This window comes from Octopus bimaculoides, chromosome 5, assembly GCF_001194135.2.
Source record: "Octopus bimaculoides isolate UCB-OBI-ISO-001 chromosome 5, ASM119413v2, whole genome shotgun sequence".
Taxonomy (NCBI): domain Eukaryota; kingdom Metazoa; phylum Mollusca; class Cephalopoda; order Octopoda; family Octopodidae; genus Octopus; species Octopus bimaculoides.
In genome coordinates this window covers 127427245-127447851 of record NC_068985.1, presented here as the reverse complement: position 1 = coordinate 127447851, position 20607 = coordinate 127427245, and the positions used below count along the sequence as shown (strand labels likewise).

General features: G+C 36.3%; 1 protein-coding gene across 1 annotated transcript in view; it reads left to right on the top strand.

The window, feature by feature from the left end:
* LOC106871244 (methylmalonic aciduria type A protein, mitochondrial) overlaps window positions 1-7871 on the top strand; it is a 10769-nt gene extending 2898 nt beyond the window's left edge. The window contains exon 2 of the mRNA XM_052968005.1: window positions 6753-7871. Within this exon, the coding sequence (XP_052823965.1) occupies window positions 6753-7450 (698 nt within the window). The 3' untranslated portion in view covers window positions 7451-7871. The remainder of the gene's footprint in view (window positions 1-6752) is intronic.
* Window positions 7872-20607: the final 12736 nt, after the last annotated feature.

Below are 20607 nucleotides of genomic sequence, written 5' to 3'. Positions count from 1 at the left end.
TCGAAATAAGACAATTTTTTACATGAAATAAATTCGAATACAAAAATATTTTTCTGTTCTATAACACAAAATAGATAAGTATACGAAGTTTGAAAGTCTTTCCGTACCAAAAACACTACATAAAACATTAATGAAAAATGTGGCCCCCGTTTTAAAAAAGATCCCAAAATATACAAGTATTCGAAGTTTGAAAGTGTTTCGGTACCAAAAACACTACATAAAAAATGTTGCCCGTCAAATCATAAAGATCCAAAAAAAAAAAATAATAATTAAAAAATCTGTAAGGTCCGTGAAAGTACTCTCGTACAACACTGGATATTAGCCATAATATGTACTGAGTTCCCATAGCATTTTCTATTTATTTCATATGAAAATCTGAATAAATTACACCAGTCAAGGGAATCCCTATATTTGGAATATGGATACTTGCTATCTTTTATTCTTTCAACTTTTCTTTAATTTTAGATGCTTCATCATTCAGTGAAGAATATTGTTTTAAAAACAGGTTAGCTCTGATTGTAATGGATCTGTGAGAAAAGGCGTTCCAGCCATGACCATTTTGTCTTATTCTTTTTTAGAAGTAATGAATTCCTAAGCAAACATTATAAAATAATATAAATGTGAATTTTTTTTTTTTTTCTTGAAGACGGAAATTTCATTTTTCTTTTTTTCAGGAAGATTTGGTTGCACTTTCTAGCAACTCGAGTGACCAGGTAAAGGCTTTCTCATTGCCTCGTCTTGTTCCTTCCGTCACTTGTTTAGTCCCGAGTTGGATCTGATTGAACAGATACGTAAAAAACGTCCCAACTGTGACCATTCCGTCTTTCTTCCCAGACATAATGGACTCTATGTGTATATCACAGGAGAGAGGTTTTTCTATTCTGTATATAAAAAGAAAAGTTTGGCTACTTTTTCTAGCAGGTCATGCAACCACATACAAGCTCCGTCGTTGGTCTGTCTCAATAATAATTTTGTTGTTATTTAGCCTTAAATCAACCCTGATACAGCAAACCTATCACTAAAGACATTCCAGCCTTCAGCAAACCGTCTTTTTAGGGATAATCTTGGACATTACATACAATGGGCATCTGATTTAGGTAGGGGGATTCTTTGGCTGCTATTTTTAGCGTGTCGAGCGACCAGGTAGAGGCTCTTTCATTGGTTCGATTGCGTGATGAAATTTTTTTACACATATATGTATGTATGTATATCATCGACATATCATCGACAGAAGTTAGAGAGTATTCGTAACCAAACCACTTCTACCTTACTAGATTGTAGTCCTACATACCACTAAGAGATAGGATGACCATCACCGGAATGGCTTAATTCACAGATTAGTTCAATCGGTTACCCTTAGGTTATAAATAAACAATAACGATAAAGCTTTCAACGCTACGCAATTATTATACCTGCAAGAAATAACAGCTTAATCTCTCTTAAATCACACTTAGGCACAATTCTGGGTTAAGCACCCCAAAAAGGAGACCTTAGATAACTTAGTCATGGATGGACTAAGAAAGAAGAAAAGAGGTAAGGCCGTTGTAACAGCATCATGGGCCCAGGATTAAACAATGGGAGAGGGATCTTCTATAATATTTACTTGACAGCAGGTCACAGCATACCCAGGTTAGCACTGTGACTCCGGGACCACTGCTCCATGTGCTGATACCTTAAGACGGCCGATCGAACGTGGCAGTAACTCGTTCAGAGTTTGGCTATAGTTAACCAGTAACAGTATGCGTAAAAGTTGAATATTATAAATAAACGTGTAAGATGCCTGAAATTTATTATGACATCGATCCTTAAATTAAAGTGAGGCACGAGTATAAATAACAAGGTCTATTTTGAACGTAGGGAGGTGAGAGAAATTATGTCAGCGAACCGAAATACACATTTGAAAGTGCAAGCTAACCTATATATATCTCTTTAATACTTAATCAGTGACATGAAAAATAGTCGTGTTAAATATAGTTTAACATCATTAAACAGTACCATAAACTACGTTGTTATTTATTTTAGGGCAGCGCCAATGGAGTAGATCTACAACTCAACGGCATTCCCACCCTAACCCTTTCATTTTATTTATTTATTTTAAGACTTTTTCTTACATCTAGTTCGGCAGTCATTCTGATCTGAGACGAAGTCCATTAACTAAAATTAACTGCTTTAATTTTGGAAGAAATTTGTTTCATTTCTTATTTAACTTTCGTTAGTACAAGCAATAGTTATTACTTTGGGTGCGTGGGTTGTGTGTTTGTTTCAACATATCGACAACGCAGCACAAACTTTAAAAAAGACTCCCATTTTGAGAATTTATTAAGGTACATACATGCTTAACAAATATTTTTACCGGCAGCGTAGCGACAAACAACGACCTAGTTTATATAACTGGAAAACATAGTAAACAAAATGAAAGCATGTTTTGGATAAAAGAAAAAAATTATTCACTGTTAGGAAATTTCTTTCGTAATTACTTGATTTGATTCATCAAGTATCGTATGAGTGGTATAATTTTATCCTAATTCACAGCTGACGTAGTAGACCTATAGTCAAAAGCATTTAAGCAAAGCTGTGACCATCTTTTTTTTTTTCTCTTTTTGGAAATAATTCGGATTGTGAACCCTATACCCCATAAGAAAGTTTTTCAATTTTTGTTTCATTTTCATTGGGTATTAATAGGGCACTCGATCTGAAACTCCGCTTCACCCTTTTTAGATATCTACTTCTAGGTTGACAACTTGTTGATAAGGTGGGTTTTGTGTATAGTTATTTGTGTCAAGCACTTGCTAGAATGTGGTATCATTGTTTGATAGGTGGTTGTTAAAACCATCCTATCATTGCACTTTACCTTCGTCTGCATGATTGTGAGGTAATATATGTATTTTTTTTTATTTGTCTATATGTTTGATTTTTTCACAATGTAATTTTGACAACTTTTTCATAAGTGTAGATTTTTGTTGAAGTCAAACAATTTGCTGAAACAATAGAACTACAAAAGAATTGAGGTCTCTGACAGACAGTTTTTTGTTGATCCCCTTTGCTTTCTTTTATTCTGCTGTTTTGAATGAGATAAGTTTGTTTACATCTCATCACTTGTTGCTGTCTTTTATCCTCCCCTTTGTAAGAGTTGATACCATGAGGTTAGACTTTATCAGTTCTTCAACCTTGTTCTTCTCAAGCACTTTCTACTTGCATCATTTGGCATTTTATATGCCCAACTAACATTCTTCACATGCACCACATTTCCATAACCAGCGCAGTCTTCCCTCTTTACACACTCCTCCTCTTCTTCATCTATCATTTCTTTCTAACCTTCACACATCCTTCACATTCAGTGCCTATGCCCCGTTTCCATGTAATATTGCATTTTATACTCGAGCAGGCATCATAGAAAACTTACCTTTGTTGCCAACAGAAGTGGTAGCTCACTGAATTGCTTTCCCTCCCTCCATCCTTATTCTTATTACTATGCTATTGTGATTTCCACCTCCACTCTGAACTTGCTTTTGCTAAGTAACAGAAGCTATCAACTACATCTTGGAAGCCTTCTGGACAATTGAAAGACTTCACTGCTTCACTATTCTTACTGTTCAAATACTGATTTAAGCAAAATTTGTAAATCACCATCATCATCATCATTTAATGTCCGTTTTCCATACTGGCATGGATTGGACAGTTTGACTGGAGTTGGCTAGGCCATGAGCTGCACCAAATTCCATAGTCTTTTTTGGCATGGTTTCTACAGCTGGGTGCCCTTCCTAATGCCAATCACTTTAAAAACTGAGTGCTTTTTATGCAGAACCAGCACCAGTGCTTTTTACTTGGCACCAGCACTGACAGGATCACCAGGTAACTTGAAAGACAAGAACTCCTCAACTGGGAGTGGAAACTAGTATTGAGGGACTGTAGCTTTGGTGAACACCTACCTTCCCGCTAAATTCATCATTGTACTCATGGCTTGTTCTTACCTTACTAACAGCACCTTTGTACACAGCTTGTACTGCTTTCACAATCCATTCATCTACCCTTAGCTTTCTCAGAGAGCATCACATCACAGAGCAAGGTACTCTGTCGAAGGCTTTCTCCAGATAAATAAATGCCAAGTACAATGGCTTATTCTTAGTTAAATACTTCTCCTGAAGTTGCCTGACAGTAAATATAGCATCAGAAGTGCTTTTCCTTTGGACAAAGCCAAACCACATTTCATCTAATCTAATTCTTTTCCCAGTTAATTGGGTTATAACTCTCTGTAACTTTCATCAACTGGTCCAGCAGTTTGATGCCTCTATAATTCCTTCTATCTGAGGCATCTTCTTTACTCTTGTAGTAGCTAATGCTGCTACATTAGTCACTGGGAATTATGCCTTGCTAAACAACCTGATTAACTATACAGGTGACTAGACCATATCCTACTCCACCGGATATTTTAAGCATCTCAGCAGTGATTTCTGATGGACCAGGGGCTTTCTCGGTTTTCATATCTTTAATTGCCTTACTGTGTCAACTAGGATAGCTGGTGCCTCTGTCGGTTCATATGTGGGAGACTTTCTTTCTCCCATTCCTTTTCCATATTTAATAGCCTTTCATAGTAGTTCTTCCATGCCCTTTTCTTTTCAGAATCACTAAGCACAAGCATGTCATTCCCCATTCATACACACTTCTCTCCCACAACATCTCAATCCTCTCTGACTATCCGGCAGTCCAGAATGAATTATGAAATCATGGTTGGGTTCAGCTTGTGTGTGTGTAGTAGTAGTAGTTTTTGCAAGCATGTGGTTTGAGGTTTGATCCCATTGTGTAGCATCTTGGACAAGTGCCTTCAATTATAGACTAAGGTTGACTTAAACAGAAACTGCATGAAAGCCTATATTGTATGTATATGTGAGTGTGTGTGTTTTAGTCTTCACTGATCTTCATATGTACACCACCTGGGCAACACTGTCCTGCAATTTGTTGGTTCAAGGCGTGAAGGTGTGAAATAAATTAGCTTAATTGAAATCATAGGCTGGCTTCAGGAAGAGCATCAAAAAGTTTTGTCTAACCCATGCAAGCCTGAAAAAAGCAGAAGTAAAAACAATATGATAATGAAAAGACTGCAATATGTGTATTTGGGAGCATCAGCCGTACTACTTAAGTATCATCATCATCATCATCGTCGTCGTTTAACATCCGCTTTCCATGCTAGCATGGGTTGGACGATTTGACAGAGGACTGGTGAAACCAGATGGCTACACCAGGCTCCAATCTGATTTGGCAGAGTTTCTACGGCTGGATGCCCTTCCTAATGCCAACCACTCAGAGTGTAGTGAGTGCTTTTACGTATCACCCGCACGAAGGCCAGTCTGGTGGTACTGGCAATGGCCACGCTCAAAATGGTGTATTTTATGTGCCATCCACACAAGAGCCAGTCCAGGGGCACTGGCAACGATCTCGCTCGAAAGTCCTTAGACATGCCGCAGGCACAAGTGCCAGAAAGGCGATGCTGGGCACAGGTGCCATCACAAATTCGCTTTCGCTTTCGCTTGCTCCAATAAGTCTTCGCAAGCTGAGTTTTGTGTCCAATTTAACTCTATTTCGATTTCACTTGCCTCAGCAGGTCTTCACAAGTAGAGTTTAGTGTCCAATGAAGGAAGGTACGCCTAAGTGGACTGGCTGAGGCCTTAGATTTAGATCTCACTTGGCTTGCTGGGTTTTCTCACGCACAGCATTTGACAGAGTATCTACAGCTGGATGCCCTTCCTAAACGCCAACCACTCAGAGAGTGTAGTGGGTGCTTTTACATGCCATCGGCATGAAGGCCAGTCAGGCGGTACTGGCAACGGCCACACTCAAGATGGTGTATTTTATGTGCCACCTGCACAAGAGCCAGTCCAGGGGCACTGGCAACGATCTCGCTCGAAAATCCTATGAAGGCCAGTCAGGCGGTACTGGCAACGGTCATGCTAAAAAATGGTGTATTTTATGTGCCATCACAAAGTGCAGTCCTTGTTGCAGTGCTGTGACTTGTGTGTCTCAATGACCTGAGAGCTATGCCAGTGGAGCACAAGCTCCTTGTAGACCTCCTTTGTTGGACAGATGAAAAGATAGAGGTCACACTAATGTGGACCACCCCTTCCCAGAGAGAAAAATAGGTTTGCATAGAGCAAACCTGGAAAAAAAACAGAGTTGCTGACAAGACCTGGTAGAGGAAAATCTTCTCTCAGGAAAATATATGCCCACAAGGGATGTGGAAGAGAGGATGCCCTAAAAATAGATGGAGGTAGGATACTGGGGCAGGGCTGAACAGGCAGGAGTCCAACAGAGAAGCAGAAAAGACAGCCCAGAATTGAAAACAGGAAAAAATTGTTGATGGGCTCCATATGGAGCAAATGGTTAAAGTAAGAAAGTAAATAAGTACTTAAGTATCACAATTACTATCCTGATGATGATGATCATCATCATTTAATGCCTGCTTTCCATGCTGGCATGGGTTAGATGGTTTGACTGGAACTGGTAAGCCAGAGATCTGCACCAGGTTCCAGTCTGATTTGGCATGGTTTTTACCGCTGGATGTCCTTCCTAACATCAGCCACTCCAAGAGAGTAATGGGTGCTTTTTATGTGCTGTCAGCATGGGTACCATTTACATGACACTGGCAATGACCACAACCATGATTTCACTTGGCTTGACAATCATTTGTTAATGTATTCAGAATGTTAATATGTTTATATAATTATTAATTTTGGTCTCTCTTTCTCTTTAATTTATAGGTGGTTCTTTACTTGGTGATAAGACTCGTATGCCAATGCTTTCAGTAGATGAAAATGCATACATCAGACCATCCCCTGCTAAAGGAAACCTAGGTGGTGTAACAAGAACAACAAATGAAGCTGTCCTGCTCTGTGAAAGTGCTGGCTACAACATAATCCTTATTGAAACAATTGGTGTGGGTCAGTCTGAATTTATGGTGTCTGATATGGTGGATATGTTTTGTTTAGTAATTCCTCCAGCTAGTGGTGACGAATTACAGGGAATCAAAAAGGGAATTATTGAAGTAGCTGATATTGTTGTAATAAATAAATCTGATGGCGATCTTGCACCTGCTGCCAGAAGGATTCAAGGAGAATATTTAAGTGCACTGAAATATTTACAGAGGAAAAGTTCAGTGTGGACTCCAACAGTATTGCGAATTTCTTCTATTCAGAAACAAGGAATAAAAGAACTTTGGTCACATATGACTGATTTTAGAAATAAACTTTCAGAGAATGGAGAGCTGTTACAAAAGCGAGATGCACAGCATAAAATATGGATGTGGAACTACATCCAGAGTAAGATTCTAGATATATTCAAAAATCATCCACATGTGAAGGAGCAACTTCCTGAATTAGAACAAAAAGTGTCTCATCGGATTATTAATCCCGGGTTTGCTGCTGACACTCTTTTGAAGTCTTTCATGACAAAGATATGAAAAATATTAGTAAATGGTATTTTTTCTAGTACAAGACGTTAAATAATATAAAAATTATTTTGAGAATGAACTTCTTCATTTGCTTTTATTTTCTGTTATTTATGAAAGTTAACATGTTGCATAAATGGTAGAGTACCAAACTAAACAGCTTGCAGTATTTGGTTTTACTCTGGGTTAAATTTAATGCCCTTCCTTCCTCCAATATCAGAAGGAGGGGGAAGGGCATTAAATTAATTATTAACAATATATTGGTATTGAGTCAATCTACAGCATCCCATTCCATCCCACTACAGAAATGACATCCAAAAAGAAATCAGTATTATTTTACAGAGGAATGTACTTTAGATCGGTGATTTTTACTGACAAATACCAGGTCCACAACCATCAAAGAAATATTAAATAAATTTTTTGTTCCCAACTCTTTATTAGTGAGAAGAGCATGTGTCCATATATTTCTTCATTCTTTTCCATGTTGTTGGACAAGTTAAAGATGTTTAAAACCTCATAATTTTATTAAACATGGCAATTTGTATATCACCTTTTCAGTTCTCACAGTCTCCCACTATAGAGGAGCCTGCCTTTTTCCTATGAAAAGCTTTTCTTTAGATCAAGAAGTAAAATTTGTGCAAGCTGTAGTTATGACATGGTTTCAATGTCTTAACTGAAAATAATTAAATAATTCAGTAGGTGTGAAGATCATACAATATTGTTCGTTTTCCCATATAAATTTGTAGAGTGTTGCAAGCAAAAGATAAAAGTTTATAGATCAATCATTAGTTTATTAATCTATTGATAAATTATCTTAGTGATACAAAAATGTAAAGATATCAAACAGCTCTGGATGCTGGAAGAGTCTGGAAGATAAGCTTTTGTTTTAACTTGATGAAATGATATATAATCAAGATTTAATTAGGAGTTACAAGTAGAATTTGATCTTAAAATGTTATAAATATTTGAATGGACATTGTGGTTTACAAATCTTACATGCTTTACTCATTTGCTCAGTAAACACATTCCACATCATCCTCTTCAAATTCCTGCTAAATTTGTGCTGAGGTCTCTACTTATCTCTGTATTTATATTGCCATCTATGTTGCCAGAACATTCTAGAAATTCTTGAGTCTTCTTGAAAGTTCTAGAAAATTCTGCTTCAGCAACTCAGGATTGAATCAGTCTGAAATATAATGGAAAATAGGTCAGTTTCAAAACATTGATGTTCAGGTCACGAATCAAAATTTGAAGGAAATAGTATTCATTTCCTTTGATTTCAAGATAGAAGTAAATAGAAAATAACACTTACAGACCAAAAACAAAAAAAAAGAATAAAGATTTCGTTACACTGTAATTGATTAAAGTTTTAAGAACATAAAAAGGTAACATCTGAGTGAATTGGTCATTCTGTAAATTTGCTTGATCTCTCTCACCTCACTTTGTTACATGGAGAGGGTATAGATATCATTCATCTTGATGTTTTCCTGAAGTATTAAGCCTAATCTTACCCCATTGATGGATATTGCTGAGTACTAACTCAAGAAGAAAAAGTACTGATTATTTCACTTATATATGTTTTCCCTATAATAAAGATTATTGAAGACATCATACATAGAATTATTTAGTTTAGTAAATTACACTATCTACTGATTGAAATCAGTTTCAATCAGTAGATAGACACTGATTAAAAGCCTGTCATATATGTGTTTGCTTTTTTTTTTTTCAATCCCCTCTCCCCAACCACTTGACAACCATTTTGATTTGTTTAACTCCCCATAACTAACTGATTTGGCAAAAGATCCTGATAGAATATATTGGTATGGCTGTGTGGTAAGAAGCTTGCTTCCTAACCACATAGCTCTGGGTTCAGTTCCATTGTGTGTCACCTTGGGCAAGTGTTTTATACTATAGCCTTGGGCCAGCCAACCAAAGCCTTGTGAGTGGATTTGGTAGATGGAAACTGAAAGAAGCCTGTTGTATATATGTGTATATATATATATATATATATATATATATATATACATGTGTGTGTGTATCTGTTTGTCAGATACATATGCACACCACTTCATAACTGGTGTTGGTGTAGTCACATACCCGTAACTTAGCCATTTAGCAAGGGGAGATCATTAGAATAAATACCAGGCTTTAAAAAAAATGTACTGGGGTCGATTCATTCAACTAAAAATTCTTCAAAGTGCTGCCCCAGCATGGCCACAGTTTGATGAGTGAAACAAGTAAAAGATAAGAGATAGAAGTCAATCATTGATTTTTATCAAATTTATCGGAGCAGGTATGGCTGTGTGGTAAGAAGCTTGCTTCTCAACCTCATGATTCCAGATTCAGTCCTGTTGCATGGCACCTTGGGCAAGCGTCTTTATAGATGTGTGTGTGTGTCTTCATGTCTTTGTGTTTATTCCATACCATCACTTGGCAACTGATGGTGGTGTGTTTATGTACCCATAACTTAGCAGTTTGGTAAAAGAGAATGATAAAATGAGTACCAATACTTGAAAAAAAAAAAAAAAAAGAAGAAACAAGTACTGGGGCTAACTCATTTGACTAAAATTCTTCAAACCATTGCCTCAGTATGGCCACAGTCTAATGACTCAAAAAAGTAAAAGATAAAAGCAAGGATATCCTACAAGTTCCATTACATATGAAAAGTTATAACCTATCCAATTAGCTTCAAATATTTATTTGATGAATTACCAAATGATTATTACTGCACTGTTTATAAGCTATCTATAGACCATTGTTTCAAAAAAAAATCCACTTCTGTCTGGTGATCAATTACATGAAACTCAGAGTAACAGAATGTGAAATTTTTCAGCTTCACTCTGCTTTAGTCTATCTTAAACACTATATTTTACCCTACCTTTGCTATTCGAGTCCTATTTTCTCCACCTTGTTTTTTACCTATGTGCTCATATATGTGCATATTATGTATGTGTGTGTGCATGTGACTGTATATATATAATGTATACATATACATATATACACACACACACACATGCATATGAGAGGGTACCCGTAAGAATCTGGTATTTTCCAATATTATTTTATTCTCTTAGCTTTACGTGTTTACACTTTTATTGTCTTCAAAGTATTCTCCATCTGAAGCAATGCATTGGTTCAGACACATTTTCCACCGTTCGAAGCAGTCCTGGAACTCTTGTGAAGTGATGCCTTTTAATGCCTCGGCTGTTTTTTCTTCTCTTCCACGTCTGCAAAACATTTTCCTTTAAGGACTTCTTTCCCTTCATCACCAGTGATGACCTTTGAAAAAAAGGTGCAGATCAACTGTCAGCTGTTCTTTCCATTCACGATACACATTCAGTCAGGATTCCTTTTGATCTTCCATGAGCAAACGAGGTGCAAATTTTGCTGCAACTCTTTTTATTCGCAGTTCCTTGTGCAAAATTCATTGGCAGAAGCTTCAGGACACACCAGTCATATCAACAAGTTCATCAATTATTTGGCAATGGTCCTCCAAGACTAGGTCATGAGTTTTTGTTCGATTGGGTGGTTGACAGTCACCCTGAATGAGATTGGTCTTGAAGCAGCAAGTGACCATTTCTAAAGCATGGAAGCCACCTGTAAACTTGTGTTTTGTTCATGGTAGCATCCTTGTAAGCAGTTTGAAGCATGACAACTGTTTCAGTCGCCATTTTCCCCAGCAGAAAACAGAATTTCATGGAAGCATACAGTCCTTTTGCTTCAACCATTGGAAAAATCAACGAACGAGAGAAGCACTGCAAAACAAAGACACCACCATGTGGCAAGATGACTTCATTTGAAGAGACCAGTCAGCAGGCTAATGCCTGAGAGCTGCATCAAGTGGCTTCTAGTGGCAGAAGCCTGAGCTACAAAGGGATTGTCCCGCAGAGAACATTTCTGGTTACTTTTGGGTACCTCCTCATATATATATATATATGTGTGTGTGTATGTGTATATATATATATATGTGTGTGTGTGTGTATATATATATATAGAGAGAGAGAGGACATCATTAAAATTTAGAAACTTTTCCCAAACTCTCCGAACTTTCTTCTTCCTTGATCTACTCGGGTAGCCAAATATGTCCTCTATAGTAAGACAACTATCTCTGTCCATCTATCATAGTCAAATCTTTTGTCTGGCACACAGCCACTCCCTCTCTCAACCAAGAGGTCCTTATCTTGCAACTTACTTGGCAAACCTTTCTAGTGCTGGTGCAATGTAATAAGCACCTGTACTTGTGCCATGTAAAAAGCACTCATGCTGGTGACATGTAAAAGGCACCCATGCTGATGGCACATAATATGCACCCATGCTGGTGACACATAGAAAGTACCCAGCACACTCTGTAAAGTAGTTGGCATTAAGAAGGCAGCATCCTTGTAAGCTGTTTGAAGCATGACAACTATTTCGGCTGCCGTTTTGACCAAGCCAAAGCAGACGACTGGAGCCTGTTGCAGCTCTCTGCCTCTCTAGCTCTGGTCAAACCGCCTAACCCATACCAGCATGGAAAACAGACATTAGATGATGATGATAATGATGAGATGAATGTGAAATAATTCTTGTTTTGAATATTGAAATTTTAAGCAGCTAAAGCCTTTGACTTTTTCTATTCAAAAGTTTTTTTAACACAATATTTACATGCTATTATTTGTAGCTTTATCTACTTTGAATCCTAATGTTCCCTAAAAGAATGTGTGTGTGTGTGTGAGAGAGAGAGAGAGAGTCTACCTCTGTCTTTACATAGCCACTATTTGGAAAAAAATGATGTTTTTGTTTCTGTCCTATAAATTAGTGGTTTGACAAATTGGCAAATAGAGATTAAAATAAGCCTCAAACTTAAACATAAGTACTAGTGTCAATACGATTGACTAAAACTCTTCAAAGTGTTGTCCCAGCATGGCCATAGTCCAGTTACTGAAACAAGTAAAAGAATATATTTATAAGTTTAATTCATGTTTAGTCTTACTACTAAAAGGATTGAAGGTTTCATTTTCAACTTGTTGGTGCTCAGATTCACAACTGTATCTAATTTACAATTTATTTAATAGTTGCTTTATAAGGGTTGCTGTGCTGTCATTATATCCAATGCAGGTTGACAGAAGTAGAAGTAGCAAAGTACATGAATGGATATCTGAAACTTTATAACTGGTCATTTCATTGCTGATATAGTTTTCCTGAATATTTCAATTTAGAACTTGTAAATTATAATACAAAATGACAATGATTCAACAGATAAACATACTTCTCACTCACATAGAAAGTAGAAAAAAAAAAAGGGTAAAGACTCCCTTTGGTCATGACTGACCATGGGATTTCACCTAGAAAGTTCCTCTCCGAGGCACAAGTCCAGGCAAGGTTATTTACGGAAGACCAGCAGTTGCCCATGCATACCCGCCCCATCTCTCCACACCACAAATGTTATCCAAGAGGAAGGCAAAGGCTGATACAGCTTGGCACCAGTGATGTAACTCATTTCTGCAGATGAGGGAACTGGAGCAATGTGACACGAGATAAAGTGTTTTGCTCAAGAACACAACACAGCTCGGTCCGGGAATCGAACTCACTACCTTATGGTTGTGAGCCTGACACAATCATTATGCATTGTCATATAATGTCTATTTTCCATGCTGGCATGGGTTGGATAGCTTGACTGGAACTAGTAAGACCAGGGGCTGCACAAGGTTCCATAGACTGTTTTGGCTTGGTTTCTACAGCTGAATGCTTTTCCTCATGCCAATCACTCCATAGAGTGTACCGGGTGTTATTTCTTGTGTTAGCACAGGATTTTTTTTCCATCCAAAGGTTTTTTTAAACCCAATATTCAACATGCTGTTATTTATAACTTTATCTCTTTTGAGTTCCACTATACAAAATAATTTATTGAAAAATATTTTTTCCAATATAGAAATTAGCAAACAAAACATTCAGATTTACGTGAAAGCTGACCAGGCAAAAACTAGATCTCACAAATTTGTTAGAAATGATTTATTATTATTATTACAAGGGTGGCAAGCTGGTAGAATCATAAGCATGTTGGACAAAATACTTAGCAGCTTTTCTTCTGGCTCTTTGTTTGGATTTCAAATCCCACCAAGGCCAACTTTGTCTTTCTTCCTTTCAGGGTCAATAAAATATAGTATCAATGAAGTACAAGGTTTGACGCAATTAATTTATCCCCCTCCCTTCAAAATTTCTGTCCTTATGCCAAAATTACAATTATTATTAAAGTGTCGTTGTAATTATAATTATGTTAATCGATTATGATGATTTCATTATATTATTTTAGAGGGAACTAGTTGGACTAAACATCTTAAATTATTTAAATCTTTCCTTATACATTTTTAGTTCAAATTCCAGAAACTAACTAAAATAAGCACCAATGTTGAAGTTGAATGAATCAACAATGCACCCTCTCCTTTCAAATTTTCAACCTTGTACTAAAGTAAAAAATCACTGGACAAATTACCTTGCAGTATTTAGTTGTCTCTCTTATATACTGAGTTTAAATGTTGCTTATGTTAACTTTGCCTTTTATCACTCTGGCTTTAATTAGTATCAGTCAAATACAGAGTTAATTATAATCAATTACAAACCTTCTCTCAAAAATCCCTTTTGATGTCGGAATTGTTCTGTAATATTTTGTAACATCCTTTTAGTTACTAAGTTCAAATCTGCTGGTTTAATATAACTTGGTACTGGATTCTTTTTGGTGGAATTCATTCTATTGCAAGCATTGGAACCAAACTTCCAGTTCCTTCTCAATCCATATCTTATTTTCAGATAATCAAGTTGTGTATTGGTTCTGTTAACTTCACTAGTTTGAAAGGCCATGGGCTCTGCTTTTTTTCTGACAAACATACAGGACACCAGTAATATAGCAAGGTTGATTTAACTATGCTCTTCTATTAGAAAAGAGTGTGACTTTCTGGAGGGAGTTTGTTCAGAATAACATAACCCTGACCCTCCACCAGTCTCTTGTATTTCATGTCTCTCAGTGACATCTAGTGTCAACTGTTGATTAAATGACATGACTTCACAAAGCAACCAAAGAGGTAGAGTATCTCAAACTTCTTGATTTTGGGAAGGTAAAGCTGTGTTTCTTGCATTCTGCTGAACTACAGAAGATATAATCAAGAAAGAATATCAATAAGAAAAGGTGCAAGAGTAAAACATTAACAAGAATGTGGAAAAAATTGTGTTCTCATCAAAGGAACTCACCTTATTTTAAATGTTTTTGTAGAGTATTATTATTGCAGCTACTGTTTTTCAAGGGTTTCCATAAGCTAGTAAAACTGTTTTCAGCATACAAAGTGAAAAGCTTTTTAAAAAATCTATAAAAAGAACAAAACAAAACAAAAAGCAATCTCGGATGGTAACGAGATTCTTTGCTCAATAATTCATCTAATGCTTGATAATTGAGCAGCTGTTAATTGACATTTTCTGGATCCATTCTGGTTTCTGCATAGAATTTTCATGAGTTCCATCTAAATACAATTGTGTGTCAATGCTATATATCTTAGGGACAATAGCTTTTAATTGATAAGTTAGACTTTTGTATTTACATCCACATGGGAAAACTGCACCAATATGACGATCAGTGAAGTAGATACACCTACAAGCACTTGCTAGTCGTAAAGGTCCTTCTAAGTATGATTGTCACAACACAACGACGACCTCCTGTTATGTATGTAATAAATACAAATCTGTAGAGTTCCATCAAGAACTCTTCACACTTGTCTGATAAATATCAAAGCATAATGTCTTGACCATAAGCGGAGATATGAATATGCAAATTACATGCAACAAGTCCAACCTTGATTGCAATGTCTACAATCAAAACCCAGTCAAATTTAGAAATGAATTTTATTGATATTATGAATAAGGTGATAAGCTGGTAGAATTTTTATCAAGCCGGATGAAATGCCTGTTGCAGTGTTCTGAGTTCAAATTCTGCTGAGTTCAACTTTGCCTTTCATCCTTTCGGGGGGTGCAATATATTAAGTACTAGCTACACACCGGATTCGATGTAATCGACTAGTCCCCTACCACAAAATTTCAGGCCTTGTGTCTATAGTAGAAAGGATTATTATTATTATTATGACTAAAGCGGTGAACTGGCAGAATTGTTAGAATGCTGGACAATATGTTTGGAAGCATTCAGTCTGTCTTTATGTTTTGAGTTCAAATTCCACTGAGGTTGACTTTGCCTTTCGTCCTTTTGGGGGCAATAAAAAAGTACCAGTTGAGCACTAGGATCGGTGTAATTGACTGGCCCCTCTCCCAAATTTTCAAGCTGTCTGCCTTTAGTAGAAAGGATTATTGTTATTATGAATCATTTGAAATTTAGAAAAAATGTTTTACCTTTTGTTCTGACTTTTTAAATTCTCAGTTCAACTCCTGTTGGAGTGAACTTTGCCTTTTGTCATTTTGGGGTCAATAAAATAAAATACAAGTACTGGAGGGATGATATCAACTACTCATCCTACCCTCAATACTGTTGAGCCAACCAAAATTTGAAACAATAATCCTTTCTATTAAAGGCACAAGGCCTGAAATTTTAGGGGAAGGGACTAGTCAATTACATCAATCCTAGTACTCAACAGACCCTAACAAGATGAAAAATAAAGGTGAACCTTAGAGGAATTTGGAAATCAGAAAATGGACGAAATACTGCTAAGCATTTTTCCCAGTATGCTAACAATTCAGCCAGCTTGCTACCTTAAATAATAGTAATAATAATAATTATTATTATTTATTAGGAGCGGTAGATTGGCAGAATCATTAGAGCATTAAGGTGGCGGGGGGGAGCTGGCAGAAACATTAGCACGCCGGGCGAAATGCTTAGCAGTGTTTCGTCTGTCTTCACATTCTGAGTTCAAATTCTGCTGAGGTCAACTTTGCCTTACATCCTTTCGGGGTTGATAAAATAAGTACCAGTTGCATACTGGGGTCGATCTAATTAACTGGCCCCCTCCCCACCAAATTTCGGGCCTTGTGCTTAGAATAGAAAAGAATCATTAGAGCATTGTAAAAAGTGCATGGTGGTCATCATCATCATCATCATCGTTTAACGTCCTCTTTCCATGCTAGCATGGGTTGGACGATTTGACTGAGGACTGGTGAAACCGGATGGCAACACCAGGCTCCAATCTAATTTGGCAGCGTTTCTACAGCTGGATGCCCTTCCTAACGCCAACCACTCAGAGTGTAGTGGGTGCTTTTACGTGTCACCCGCACGAAGGCCAGTCAGGCGGTACTGGCAACGGCCATGCTCGAAATGGTGTCTTTTATGTGCTACCCGCACAAAAGCCAGTCCAGGGGCACTGGCAACGATCTCGCTCGAAAACCCTACGAAGGCCAGTCAGGCGGCACTGGCAACGGTCATCAAAGCTGACTTTGCCCTTTGTTCCTCCAGGGTTGATAAAAATGAAGTGCCATCAAGCATTAGAGTCAATTAAATTGACTAAGCCCTCCCCCTCAAGTTTGGCGCCTCATCTTTATACTAGAAATAATTATCAAAACTGGCACTGACAAGTATGGATTTACATGTCACAAGAGCAAGAATATCTCACAAGGCCTAGCTGTAATTAATTTTAATTACAGCTAGGTCTTGTAAGACATTTCAACTGTCGCACCAATGAATAATAATTTTGATATCAAAAATGTTAAACCTAATGTACGCTTGTGAAAAAAGTTGAGAACAAAGAAATTGGATAAGCAAATGAGTTTTCAACTGCATTGGCTTAATGATAATTCATTTTACATCTTTTTTCCCATGCTGTCATAGACTAAATGGGTATTTACTTAAGGCAGTATTTTATGGCAGAATGCACTTCCTGCTGCTAACTGTTTACAAGGGAGTTTTCATTCCACTACATTAAGAGCATAGAGATATAGGAGATTATGTTCACTGAGAATGTAAACAAGGTAACTTTTTCTGAATCAATCTCCTGCAAAAATTAGAAATGGAAACTTCCATGCATCTACACACACGTGCTTCCATGTAGTTTCCAGTTATCTATTTCACTCACAAGGTATTGAATCAGATGCCATGTGTTTGTGAAACAAACATCTTAAGCACATAGTTATGTGTTGGATAAATGATTGTGTTAATTTCATGAATGGCATGAATATGCACTGAATGAAAAAATTGTGAATTAATTTTTAAGTGTACTTTGGAAGACATACATGAAAGGTGTTAGAATTTCTTCATGCTAGAGATATAGAAGTGGATGAAGCTGAATGGGAGTGGGTTTTACCAGGTACAAAATGCCCAAAACATACCATCTATTACAACAGCGTCCCTATGGCTCCATTAGAAGCTGAACACCCAAGAAAAAAAAAAAAAAGGCTCATTTAGAAGTTAAAAGAAAATAAATAGTAAGTTAATTCTGAAGATTATAACATTTTTTCACCAATGTTTCGTAATACTGGCTTGTAAGAATAGTCCTCATAAAATTTAGATATCTAAAAAAAAAATCAATATGAAACAAGCATTTTACAGCAAGATATCCTAAACTCTATTATGGTCATATTTCTAACACAATATGCCATATATGTACTTTACTTTAGAAAATAAGAATTTAGAAATATTTAGTAAAACAACTGTTTTTTTTTTTTTTTTTACAATAAGTATTTTAGGCTGGTGCCTTGAACACAAAAGGTTCTTTAATAAATTACATAATTTTTGCACCTGTTTTTCCATACTGCTCTAACACCGAGTTAGGCAAAAAAATGGTTGAGAAGCACTGCTCTATGGACCCCTTCGATTCCTATTTTACTCAGGTGGACCTTCAGAACCATTCAATGTTTTTTAAAACTTCATATTTTTTTATAAAAATATCAGGAAATGTATGAAAAAATTGTTAAAATATGTAATGTATTGAAGAAGTATAACTAATTTATTGCACATAAATTTTAACAACAAAATGTTATATGGACCCTGGTTGAGAACCATCAAGTTAGAGAAAACTTATTGAGGTAGATTTTCTGACCTGATGCTGTTCGTGTTGGCAGCCTTCACTTGATTTTCAAGTAAAGACTTTTGTCAACTGGAAAATGAAAACAGCATCACAACTTTTCATCAGGTGTTAATGGTGACACATAAAACATGGGTTTTGCACAGTTTCTGTTAACCAATTCTACTCACAAGATATTGAGTTAGCCAAAGCTAAAGTGAAACATTGCACAAGATACCATGCAAGGGGATCAAATCCAAAACCACATGTTCATGATGCAAACAATGTAACCATTTAGACATGCTTGCATCTACAATGGAAGATCATCATCCTTTAACATCTGCCTTCCATGCTGGCATGGGTGGGATAGTTTGACAGGGGCTGGCCAGGCAGAAACCTGCACCAGACTTCTGTGACTGTTTTGGCAGGATTTTTACAGCTGGATGCCCTTCCTAAAACCAACCACTCAGCACAGTACTTTTTAAATTCAAATACAATCATTTTAAAATGAGGTTCTGTATCATACAGCAGAGGTGATCCTGAATCAAAAGAGGATTTTAATGTCATCTCTTTAACAATGAAATAAAAATTGAATTTTGTTTTCTTCAGCAAATAAAGGATATGCTTTGTTTACAACAAGAAGTAGTATCATTACCATTTGGTTGGTGACACAGTTTATTTATTTCTGTGAAAAATAAACTGCTATAATCTAATGCTGAAGCTGCCTTGGAAAGAGAAAGAAAGAAACTGTTACAGGAACAGCTGGTTTCTTTATAGTGAGTTTTACAAAATATACAAATATTGCAGGATGGTGAATATATTCTGACAAGCCAAGCAATACAGTTTTGTCAATTAGAAACACAAACTAGTCATTCTTCAAGGCTTCATTATATATATATAAAATGACTGCCTGATATAAAATGTAATGATGGCAAGTCAGCCTTGTAGAGCCCATTCTGATGCCATGAGTTAAGTCCACTTCAAGGTTTGATCTTGGCACAGCAAACTATGGAAATAATCATCAATCATTCAAGTGTCTTATTTATTACAGTAGCAACTTGTATCTGCTACATGAGCTTCATATAACATTAGTGAGATTGTGCTGGCCATAGATACTGTCGAGTGATGCTGATGTAATATGAACCATTGTCACCTTTGTCTACTGGCACTGATAAACTATAGACAATTAGAGCAACTATTGTAATAATTACAATATTATTCTTCAATTTTTGGCCTGTAGCTATGTTGGGGTATCATTTAGAAGAGTTCTTAATTGATCAAACTGACTCCTATTAATCTTTCTTTTGCAAACTAAGTTATGGGGATGTAAACAAACAAACAATGGTTGTCAGTCAATGAGACAAAAACAAAAAAACACATTCATACACATAAATATATACATGATGGGCTTCTGCACTTGGTGAGCCAAGTAAAATGCAGAAGATACTTGCCCAAGTAGCTGCACAATAGAAATGAACTTGAAACCATGTAGTTGCAAAGCAAATTTATATGCCATACAGTCACACTGTTAAAACGATAATGAAAATACACGTGCACAAAAAACAAAGAAACAACCCCAAAACATTATAACACCTTTTTAATAATAGTTTAATAAACACTTCAAAATCTTGACACAAAATACAGTCAATGCTCTATTTTTCTTTGTCTTCCTTTTTTGTTTTTTTTTTCAATTTCATTATTTATTTCTGTGAAAAATAAACTGCTATAATCTAATGCTGAAGCTGCCTTGGAAAGAGAAAGAAAGAAACTGTTACAGGAACAGCTGGTTTCTTTATAGTGAGTTTTACAAAATATACAAATATTGCAGGATGGTGAATATATTCTGACAAGCCAAGCAATACAGTTTTGTCAATTAGAAACACAAACTAGTCATTCTTCAAGGCTTCATTTCATATATATATACATATATACATACATATATATATATATATATATATAATGTGTGTGTATATATATATATATATAATATATGTATATATACACACACACACACACATAAATACAACATATGATGATATATATATATATATCATATATATATATATATATATATATATGTATATATTTATGTATGCATGTATGTGTGTGTATATACATCATCATCATCATCATTTAACGTCTGCTTTCCATGCTGGCATGGGTTGGACGATTTGACTGAGGACTGGTGAAACCGTATGGCAACACCAG